The following is a 12,376-nucleotide window of genomic DNA, read 5'->3' as shown; positions in this document are numbered from 1 at the left end:
TGTAAAACATTAGTTGCATTAATCCTTATAAATAATTAGACTGGATTTTGATTCTGCTCTGTGCAGCCAGCTAGTTGTATCAGCCCTTGCCTTGACAGCTTCTGCTTAACATTTAAGATCTGAAATGAATTCATGCTTCTTGAAGCAGTGTAATTAATGAGACTGCAGAAATAGAACAAAGACTGACAGTGTTTAGACAAGAAAGAGAAGACCCACAGGTTTGATTAATTGGAGTGTGCCAAGGAACTGAGTAATTGCTGTTTACAAACCATATTGTAGCACATGTTAAATCAGGCCAATTGTGTACTTGTGTGTGTTATAAGCAGGTACAGTTTATTTTTGCAGTTAAATGATAGAATTATTACCAAAATCAAAGATATGATGAAATGGAATCTTAAATGATGCCTCCTTATTTCAAATTCATTAAAAAGTTCAGGACTGTTCAGCACCAAGAGTTGTCGTTCAGCCCCCCCCCCCCCCCCTGTACAGATTCACACTTCACTGGGCTTCAAAAATTAACAGTAGCATAATTTGACATTTTATGTATGAAGAAAAATACAATGTCTACACAATATACTGATGTGTAAAAATGGGGAAACACCATACAGTTGTGTTAAACTAGTTCCTAGGCAACTTGACATCTTCCCCCCATTATCTTGAGAATAACAGATTAAGGAATGTAAAACAATAGAAAACAGAAAAGAAAAACTGCAATCTTTTGAATTACTATGCATGAGGTCAATGAGGCAAGCCATCATTTATGAACCCATCTGCTGACAGACAATCCAATAGGTGGGAATTCAAAGAAATGAGGTTCATGGTACCAAGGATGTCTTCAGGTTTCTAACTTAGTTCCGATGCCAAACTTAGTCTCATATTACTTTCAGAGTTGTTAGTCATTGGTACAAAACAACCTTATTATGCATCTTAATGTGAGAAATAGTAACTGTGATCCACACATCTGTGAAATTCCAATGTTTGGAAGAAACAGAACTTGTAGCTAGCATAATCTCTCTGTATTGTATATAATAGTATTATTGTATAGGTGAAAATGATTTTTAAAAATGCAGGTTTTGTTCATGTCAGTTTTATGAGATTGGACTGCTGCTTTTCAGACAAATGTGTGTCCTAGCTCTTCTTAAAAATTTCACATAAAAGCAATTTTATGGCAATTACAGCAGCTTGTTAAAAAACAGCATAGAAACCAAAGGAATAAAAGTCAAAGAAAATTCCACCTCAATATGGCACATAACTTGAGATTTTTCACTGTGTATTCACATTTAATTTGGGGAGGGATGTCAAATGTGTCATGTAACAGTCAATACATAAGAGGCAGCTAGAGAATTAAAACTCCAAATGTAATATGCTACTTTAAAGAAATTGTGAAAGGGATAAATTTATTGTTCCTCCTACTTTTAATAACAGCATCTAAGATTAGTTCTGCAAACCTGTGAAGCACCAAAACCATCCTAACATATGGACCGAGTAGAAAAATATGGACTTTAGCATTGTTGGTGAAATTTACTGTGTTGGAAGCCAATAAAACCTAAACAAAAATGGATCTTATTCATAAACTTTTGGGATGTTATGTTTCAGGATATAAACTTTTATCCATTTTCTCCTTATAATTGCATATTTTGTATTTTCTGTCTCTATTTTCTGTTAAAAATCTATGAACCTATTGTAGTGTTCTCTATTATTTTTTAAAAATGAAAACAAATGACATGTACTGCCAGAGGAAAATCTATTAACATCCACAAGCATCATTTATTCATTATGGTTTTATTAATGCAAAACAATTTATAGGTACTTTTTAAAACATTCTTCACAAATGTATATGATATTAATAATATCTTATTGCTTTCCTTAATAGCTTGATATCCCTGAGATGAAAAGTACCCCATTTTTCTTTTCACTATATAGGAAAATTCTAGACATAAAAAAGAGCCTTTTAGCAGCATAAATGATGAAGTCAATATAAGGTAGAGGATCAATGCAGCTGCATGAAGCTTTTGTCTTCTAGCATATGCTGGGTATAATTAGGGAATGACTCAAAAAAACCCCTCCCCGAAATATAAACATCCTGACCTTTTTCCATATTCATCTAGTGTTTAATGTTATCAAATATCTATCTTAGTGTTTCTCAATCTTAGCAACTTTAAAATATATGGCCTTCATTTCCCAGAATTTCCCAGCCAGTGTGCTGGTCTATTGTATTGTAGCCAAATGGTCTAAATCAGTGGTGGAATTCAAATATTTTTACTACCAGTTCTGTGGGCATGGCTTGGTGAGTGTGGTGTAGCTTGGTGGACTTGGCTTGGTGGGCGTGGCAGGAGAAAGTTATGCAAAATTCCCATTCCCTCCCCACTCCTGGGGGAAGGATATTGCAAAATCTCCATTCCAACCCCACTCTGGGGCCAGCCAGAGGTGGTATTTGTTGGTTCTCCAAACTACTCAAAATTTCTGCTACCAGTTCTCCAGAATCTGTCAGAACCTGCTGAATTTCACTCCTGGTCTAAATATATAAAATAGGTCACTGAACATGGCATAACAGATGAATGGAAAGAAAAGGCTTCCATCTGAGTTGGACTTCTCATGGATTTCTTTGGCAACAATATGGAAATGGTTCATCATTGCCTTTTTTGGCTTCTTAATTTATTCTACTAACCTCATATTCATTCCTTGGTTTTCTCTCATCCAAGAACTAAAAAGGACTGTTTAATAGCTCATAGAAGTTATTCATGGTATTGTCACTTATTATGAATAGGAAATAAACAAACCTGACAAAGTTAATTTTCATTTTCTGATTGAATGGTTCAGCTGACTTACTTCAGCCAATATGAGATAAAAGATTATAATCAGTATCTTCTCTGTCATTGATTTCCAACGTTAATTTATTCATCTCGGCACATTCCATTATTTTGCCGATCACTTGTTCCTTGGTTGGTATTTTTTTGTCTTTCCATTGTTGAGCAAAAGAGATTCTTGCTGCTGTTGTTATGTGAACTGCTAGGTATTTCTTCTTTTTTTGCCATTTCCGTCTTCAGAATTCCCAGGAGGAATATTTTGGGATCTAATTCAAAAGTTTCACCTGTTATTTCTGACAACCAATTGCCAATCATCTTCCAATATTTTTTTGCTTGGGGGCAGGTCCACCAGCAGTGATAGAAAGTGCCTTGCTGGTGCCCGCACTTCCAGCAATTTGGGCTTAAGTTGGGATGAATTTTGGCAATCCTAGCTGGTGCTAGGTGCCACCTGTAGATCATCTTATATTGATTCTCCTTGTAAGTGGTTGCCTTGGTGAATCTAACGTTATTATTCCATATTTGGTCCCATTCTTCCAAATTTATGTTTTTCCCAATATTTTTAGCCCATGCTAACATTGGGTCTTTAACCACCTCCTCCATCAAATCATATTCTACCAAATAATTGTACAATTTAGCCAGTAATTTATTGTCCGTGCCCATCCAAATCTTATCAAAATCTTTACTACCTGTTTCTATGCCGTATTGTTCTTTGTCTTTTTTATACCTTGATTTAATTTGTGTATATGTCCACCATTCTATGTGAGTGCCTTGTTCTTTTAACTGTTCTATTGTTTTGAGATTTCCTGCCTCATCTAATATTTCTTTATTATTATATTATTATTATATTATTATTATAGCGTGTGGGACAAGTGGTACGGGTGGTTAGATAAGAGGAAAATGAAATAAAAAATGAAAGAGACAAGATTGAGTATAAGAAATAGTTAATTGGTATAGTAAGATAAGATGCACAGCAGATGTAGAGAGTAAAATTAAGTAAGGATAGGTTATATAGGTAAGTAAAAGATATGACTTATGTATCTACTGATTTACTTTTAAAGACTCATTATATATATATATACATTAAGAATGATATAAGTAAATATTTATGTGTAGTTTTTTTTTAAATTAAGATAAATAGGATATACCATGTAATTAAGTAGCAAAGATTATCTATATGTACATGCATCTGTATTTTATTTATTTTCTTTCCTACACCATGTAACCGGATGGACAAAAACTGTATTATTATAATTTCCTAACAATAAAAATATTTTTTAAAAAAAGAGGTAAAAGATTAATTTAAAATAAAACAGTCCAGAAAGCTGACATCCAGATTTCATAGTACGGCTGAAAGAAAATAGCCTCCCAAAATTCAACACAACAGTAATATTTTGCAGAGAGGATTTATTTAAGGAGATGAGGTGGAGTTCTTCAGTTTGGAAGGCCTTATGTTAATGTACTTAACATTATCTTATCCTCTCATTTTGCCTAAAACATAATTTGCACAAAATTACTTAAAATGGGTACTAGAAGTCAAAAGTAGGTAAGTTCAGTCTTGTAGGAGTTATTTGATTTTTGTCTTTTTATTTCCCTGAGGTTCAGATACCCAGATTTAAAGGGGACAAATTTATCTCTAAAATTAAGATACCACTTTTTATATTTAATACCAGAAGTGAATGTATAACTTGCTTTCATACACTATGAGTTGTAGTGTGTATACTACCAGGAGAGATTCCTATATATTGTGAAATCTGGTCAAGGGACTATTGAACAGTTGGTAGAATGAATCTATCCAATAGAGCAAAATACTTTTTTTTCTAGGTCTGGCAGTGTGGCGGCAGCGTTGAAGTCCTACCTTGCTCTAGGATTGCCCATATTGAACGAGCCCATAAGCCATACACAGAAGATCTAACATCCCATGTCCGAAGAAATGCATTAAGAGTGGCTGAGGTTTGGATGGATGAATTCAAAAGCCACGTTTACATGGCCTGGAATATTCCTCAGGAGGTAGGCTACAAATGGACATCAGTATGACCATATAGCCTTATGCTACAAAACAATATCCATTTCAATTTCATAAGTTTCTTCAAGAATCTGTTTTGTGAGACAAGTGATAACCGATAATCACCAAAACTTATATTGCTAAATTGAGGAGTCTGCCAAGAGAAACATATAAGCCCAAGACAATATGTCCTTTAGACAAGCCTAAAAGGATTATCAGTTAGAAACAGTCATTTTACAATTGTAGTAGTACTGCAGTTACATTTAATTATTTCAGCAACTTGGTACAGCCACTTGTATCTGGTTCAAGTACAAGAACCAGATTAGGATAATTGTATCATAAAAATATGATCAAATAGGCTCAATCTGATTCAGCAATGAACGTTCATCACATGATTTATTTATTGGTTCAATTTATATGCCGCCCTTCTCCGGAGACTCAGGGTGGCTTACAATGCGTTAAGCAATAGCCTTCATACTTTTGTATATACCTGCTTAGTAGTGCTTTTGCCCCCCCCCCCAAGCGGTGTTCTTTTTTATACAAAGTCAGCTTATTGCCCCCACAAACCGGGTCCTCATTTTACCTACCTTGAAAGGATGGAAGGCTGAGTCAACCTTGAGCCTGGTGAGATTTGAACTTGCAGTAATTGCAGGCAGCTGGTGTTACTTAACAGCACTTTAGTCTGCTGCGCCACCAAGGCTCTTTGTGTCACCGGAAACTTTGCTCAGTTGTACTTCTAACTGATTTTGATAAGACTGGTTTTCTGCAGGAACAATACTCAGAACACCATAAATATTGGCTGAACATTAAAAATCAATTTCAGTCATCAATTATTCCATAGCAGTATATCAAGGTCATAGAGAAAGAAATTGAGAGTATTGAAATAAAAGAACAATCTCCAGACCTGAATTCTAATATAGGAATGATTTGTTTGGCGAACACACCCCCCCCCACACACACAACACATTTTTAGCAATAGCAACAGCACTTAGACTTATATACCACTTCATAGGGCTTTACAGCCCACTCTAAGCAGTTTAGAGTCAACATATTGCCCCAACAATCGGGGTGCTCATTTTACTGACCTCAGAAGAATGGAAGGCTGAGTCAACCTTTACCTCCATAATGTCATTAATTTTATTAGCTTGCATCATGTAGCAGAAGATAATGTTCTATTAAAATACAGGAAAGAAATCTATTTAAATGCAAGACATCTCTTATTTCATTGTCACCTCCACACACCCCACTTCCGTGAAAACAAAAGATGGGCTTTTTCTGTTTCAGACTTCCCTGTGTGATGAAATCCTGTAAAATATTTATTATGATATGCCTTGAAATATTTTTATTCCCCACCAAAAAAAATCAATACACTAAAACCAGCCCTTTATGAGCCTTCACTCAATCCAAAAGTAACCTTATCACAAGACAGAGTCAAGCATTTTTCTTCCATCTTTCGCCCCTTTCCTTCATCCATTCTTATCACCTATGCTGTTGAGGTACCATCAACACTGGATCCACATAAATATTTATTGAGTGACAACAATGTTTTACAGTTCACTTTAAAAAGTGTGATCTCTTTCCTAAGAGTAACAAAAGCTGTACTTCGTTTATTCTGGAATGTGTGAATGTACTTCATTTATTCTGGGATTTGAGAACATAATCATTTATATATATAAAATTTGGGTTTCTATTAAAAACTGTTTTGCTCCTGAATTTCTGTGTAGCTGTGTCTCTCCAAAACTACAGTTTCTACAGGCTGTAATGAGATAGTTAAGTGATTTCAATTTACGGGGTTTTTATGGAACATGGCTGTCTTAAACTCCAGGAATCTATGTTAGCAGCAGCAAAGCTTAGCTATAAAAATATAATAAAAAGTTAAACAATCTTTGCAAAAGCTTCTAATGAAAAGGCCATCAAAACTCTCAAAACGACACTATAGAGCACTGCACACCAGAACAACTAGACACAAGAACAGTTTTTTCCCTGAACGCCATCACTCTGCTAAACAATTAATTCCCTCAGCACTTTCAAACTATTCACTAAGTGTGCATTACTATTACTATTAATCTTCTCATCGTTCCTTTCACCCATCTCCTCCCACTTATGACTGTATGACTGTAACTTTGTTGCTTGTATCCTTACGATTTATATTGATTGTTTCCTAGTATGATTTGATTGCTTATTTGTACCCTATGACTATCATTAAGTGTTGTACCTTATGATTCTTGATGAAGGTATCTTTTCTTTTTATGTACACTGAGAGCATATGCACCAAAAACAAATTCCTTGTATGTCCAATCACTCTTGGCCAATAAAGAATTCTAATTCTAATGTTTACATTCATATGTGAACAAGAAAAAGATGGGCTGAAAAATTGAGTCTGTGCATTGATAAAGCCACCCTTCAGTTTCGGCAAGCTAGTAATGTCTGGAAAACGTTCCTGATTTTGTTGACGGAAATGTTTTCCACACTATCTTGTTATTTGGTTTCAATTGTTTTGGAATCTGGAAATTGTGTTGTCATTGAGAAACTGATTAAACATCCTTCAAAACCTGTGGGAAGTTTTCTCTTGATCATTAAAGTTGAAATGTTAATTAAATAAATGGTCTGTGTATGGCAAGTACGACTTTGATATTTCTGACCTTCCTTCTGGCATTCATGTGCAGGATTCTGGAATTGACATTGGGGATATCTCAGAGAGGAAGGCCTTGAGGAAAAAGCTGCAGTGCAAGACCTTCCGGTGGTATCTTGTCAATGTCTATCCCGAGATGAGAATGTACTCTGACACTGTCGCTTATGGGGTGGTAAGAGACATTTTATTTGGTTGAGCAGTCCTAGGAAAGAAATAGGGACAAGCGGTTTCCTGCAGGTGGACTGAGCATGGCTCTCAAAGAAAAGCCTTAAGAATGAAATGTGTCTGTTTATAATAGCAATAGACTTATATACCACTTACAGCATTCCCTGGGCATTTTACAATGTAAGCATATTGCCCCCAAAAATCATTTTACTCACCTTGAAAAAATGGAAGGCTGAGTCAACCTTGAGCTGGTCAAGATTGAACTTCAGGCTGTGGGCAGAATTAGCCTGCAATACTGCATTCTAACCACTGCACCACCAGGGCTCTGGTGTTGCAATCACAACCGAGAGTGTTGTGATTAATCAGCACTGTATAATAGTGTTCATGGTGACATAAGCATTGCCCTGATGGATCAAATCCCTAACTCATCTACTCCAGCAGTCTTCCCTTACAGTGCCCAACCAACTGCATTAGGAAGCTTACTAGTCATTCAATAGATAACCTTCAGAAGCAGTCACACTGCTATTAAGCCACATTGATTCCCATGACTTCCATAAGTTGGTCTACCTCTTTTTTGAAGCCAGTTATGTCAGTAGTCAGCACCAAATCTCATGGTAGCAAATTCCAGTTTGTATAAAAAATATTTTGGCCTTAATAAAAAGCCAAATTATGTGAATGTTGTATTTCTGGACTGTTATATACAAAACAGTAATATTTAAAGTACTGTGAAACAAGTTGGATATTAAAAAATTGAATCCAAGGCACTGGGAAGATATATTGAACACAATTTACATTGTATCATTTGACAATAATTACTTGATAAGGGGTTTTTGGGGTTTTTTTTGGAAAATGCACATTGATGATCTGAAGTTCGGCCAAACCTGAACAAACCTCCATTTACTACATTTACTGAGCGAGATTAATTGTTGGAATCCTAGTGAATTTTGAAATTCTTTTTCTAATTGAAATTATTTGATCATTAATTGAAATTCTTTTTTTATTATTATTTTATTCCAAGTTGTCTGTAAGGTCTTGAAGACCTGGTTGTTTTCCCAGGGATGGATGGATGGACAGAGCTCCTTGTTGGATGCAATTTATCTGTGTTTTTGTATAGAGGGACCACAACCCATCTTCTTTTGCTTTCATAGTTTATTATACTGTAAATTGTACAGAGACAGGTGTGGTGCCTATTAATTAATTAATTAAATTAATTAATTAATTAATTAATTCAAAGGTGTATTACAGACTATGCTGAAGTTTCACACTATGCATTCCTACTTAATTTAAACAATTACTTACCCCTCTTCTCTATATTTTCTAGCTACAGAATTCCCTAAAAAGTGATCTGTGCCTTGATCAGGGACCAGATACAGAAAACATTCCAATCATGTACATCTGCCATGGAATGACACCACAGGTTAGTAAGATTAATCTTGCACTTTATTCTCACCCATATGCAGAAAGAACCATACTGTAACTAGCAATTATTTTTTCTACTACAATACTTTCTAAGACTGTTAATAATAAATGGAAATAATATTTGTTCCCAATTTTAAGTATTATGAATCTCTTAATTAGTGCCTTGTCAAAAAGTCACAATGGAAAATTAAAAATGCAGAGAATTGTTGGCATAGACTTTTACTATTCTTCCTAGAAAAAATAGGATCCCAAGTGTGAATGCAACATTAATTATTTCAGGGACAATTATTTTCTCTATATTTCTACGTCTCACATATTAATGCCATTTAAAACACATATGTACACACCCACTTGTTCTTCCAGTAAGTATGCTTGAGTTTATAATAAATGAGTAGAGATTTATAGTTCTTTTGGCTTTTCAAGAAACAATCAGTCATGGAAATCCCACGGTTTAATTTTGGCCTTTGTTATAGAAGCATTATGTAGAATAGAATAGAATAGAATAGAATAGAATAGAATAGAATAGAATAGAATAGAATAGAATAGAATAGAATAGAATAGAATAGAATAGAATAGAATAGAATTCTTTATTGGCCAAGTGTGATTGAACACACAAGGAATTTGTCTTGATGGATATGCTCTCGGAATACATTAAAGAAAAGATACATTTGTCAAGGATCATAAGGTACAACACTTAATGATAGTCATAGGGAAACAGTCAATACCAGAAACAAGGTTATAGTCATACAGTCATAAGTGGGAGGAGATGGGTGATGGGAACGATGAGAAGATTAATAGTAGTGCTGACTTAGTAAATAGTTTGACAGTGTTGAGGGAATTATTTGTTTAGCAGAGTGATGGAATTTGGGAAAAAACTGTTCTTGTGTCTAGTTGTTCTGGTGTGCAGTGCTCTATAGCATCGTTTTGAGGGTAGGAGTTGAAACAGTTTATGTCCAGGATGTGAGGGGTCTGTAAATATTTTCACAGCCCTCTTTTTGACTCGTGCAGTATACAGATCCTCAATGGAAGGCAGGTTGGTAGTAATTGTTTTTTCTGTAGTTCTAATTATCCTCTGAAGTCTGTGTCTGTCTTGTTGGGTTGCAGAACCAACATAGCATCATAGTGATCATTTCAAATATTGCTATCAGAGTTTTATTTTAGAGCTATCTATTGTGATTTTCTAGAAGAGTCTGTTTTCTAGGTAATACAAGATGAACCAGGAATAAAGAGATCCAGAGACCATTAGAAACTGGAGAGCTGCATTTGTACTAAATAATAAAATTTTTTGCCTCCCGGTTTAGTTCCTTTAGAGATGAGACAGAAAAGCAGCCACCGAAAGACACACACATCTGTGTGTGATCTATTGAGTTGATTGGAATCTTAAAAATCCTACACGAAATTCCTAGTGGCTTACATTCCCATTAAATATACATGTATCACTGGATGTCATCAGTGATGACATCAGACATCAGACATGTCTTCAGAAGCTTTAATTGTAGAATGTCAAATAGTAATAGAAGTGAATTTGTATGATTCGATGCTATCTAAAACTGTATTGTTAAATCAAATTACTGGAACTGTGTAATTGTGAATTGATAAATATTCATATTGTCCTTAAGGTTTTTTTCAAAGATCTTTATCACATTCTTTTTATTTTTGAGACACTTATATGTTGCCCATACATTGCCAATATCGTGATCTACATATTTTATGAAGCGGATGCATAATATTTGATTGAAGAACCAACATCTAACAGGAAAAGATTTCTTTAAATTGAGAAATATTGGAAAGTTGATTGTCTTTGCTCAGTTTTTGTTTCTATATAACCATGAAAAGATATTCAGCTTCTATTTTCACATCTAGTAAAATTGGTTTTCCTGTATAAGATGTATTTAATATTGATTGTACCAGTGAGGGTACACTAGAGTAAATTATGAATGATGAAGAGAAATTTTCAGAGTCTACTTAGACACTGCACAGGCTAACACTTTTTCTCTTCTCATCAACCTTATTTTAATAACTATCATTTGCCAAGGTTGCCAATTCTAACAAAATTCAGTGTTCTTCAAGTAACCAAGTCCTTCTTCCGTTAATCATAAGTTATTAAAAGTCTTTCTTCTTTACCTTCTGAAATTATTTTATAACATGTTTTGATGTATCCTTTATCTGCTGTAGTATTTTAAAAAGACTCTGTTGCAAATTCAGACTGAAAAAATGTGATTACGAGTATATTATGGAACACATAAAAGGTTTTATTATTCGCAACCTTTTTTTTTGTATTTGATTAAGCTGTTTTGTACTACAACAAATGAGTTCCTGCATAAATGTCCTGTTAGTGTTGTAACTTTTCCAAGTAACTCAGGATTAGCACTATACTTTCATTAATTAGACTTGATGCAGATTAATGTTGATTGTACAGAAAAAATTATGATCTGAACTAGATGAGTTTCTCCAAAATTGACTTTGATATATTTTGGCATTTGCAAGGAACTCCTAATTTTATGTCTTTATTAGCCTATAATTCTGTTTACCAAATTTTCTTGTGGTGATAATATCAACATGAAGATATGTAGGAAAAGTTTTAATTTCCAACTATGTTTTCTGGTTCATCAAGTTTGAATACAGATGAGTAGATAGACATGGACCACGTGCAACCCTCCAGATGTTATTGATCTGCATCTCACATAATCTGTTATCATATAGTTCCAGTTACTGAAAACTTGACTGTTGCCTACCCATGTCCTAGAGTTTATACATTTATTTTTTATTTTATTTTTATTATTCATATTTCTATGCCACCCACTCTCTGAGGACTCTGGGCGGCTTACACCAAAGATAGTATACTAAATAGCATATTGCCCCCTAACAGTCTGGGTCCTCATTTTACCCACCTTGGAAGGATGGAAGGCTGAGTCAACCTTGAGCCGGTGAGATTTGATCCGCTGATCTGCTGAACTAGCAGTCAGCTGAAGTAGCTGCAGTACTGCACTCTAACCATTGCGCCACCTCAGCTTATTTGGCAAAAATGTTTCTGAACCAGAAAATATGTAGACATACCTATCAGGGGTGGGTTCTACTTACCTTTACTACCAGTTCGCAACAGGACCACATGTGCACGCTTGCTTCGCTCGCATGCACACGCGCTTCTGTGCATGCACAGATCATCCATGATGACGTCGTGGCGGGTGGCAGAGCCTCCCGCTGGTTTTACTACCAGTTCTATAGAACTGAACCGAACCGGGAATAACCCACCACTGATACCTATCATGGTCTTAGCCTGTCTAGACCAGACCTGTCCAGGGAAATGAAAAGCCAGGACACTCAGCTGCTCGTAGCCTCACAGAGCCTTTA

General features: G+C 35.2%; 1 protein-coding gene across 1 annotated transcript in view; it reads left to right on the top strand.

The window, feature by feature from the left end:
• GALNT18 (polypeptide N-acetylgalactosaminyltransferase 18) overlaps nt 1-12,376 on the top strand; it is a 346,717-nt gene that overhangs the window by 281,285 nt on the left and 53,056 nt on the right. Inside the window, exons 7-9 of the mRNA XM_070957483.1 lie at nt 4,629-4,814; nt 7,476-7,613; nt 8,928-9,023. Of these exons, the coding sequence (XP_070813584.1) occupies nt 4,629-4,814; nt 7,476-7,613; nt 8,928-9,023 (420 nt within the window). The remainder of the gene's footprint in view (nt 1-4,628; nt 4,815-7,475; nt 7,614-8,927; nt 9,024-12,376) is intronic.

The sequence above is a fragment of the Pituophis catenifer genome, unplaced genomic scaffold (genome assembly GCF_029215685.1).
Source record: "Pituophis catenifer annectens isolate HBS135680 unplaced genomic scaffold, rPitCat1.0.hap2 SCAF_1, whole genome shotgun sequence".
In the NCBI taxonomy this organism is placed as follows: Eukaryota; Metazoa; Chordata; class Lepidosauria; order Squamata; family Colubridae; genus Pituophis; species Pituophis catenifer.
The sequence above is the reverse complement of the archived record's forward strand: the minus strand, read 5'-3'. Positions and strand labels throughout refer to the sequence as shown.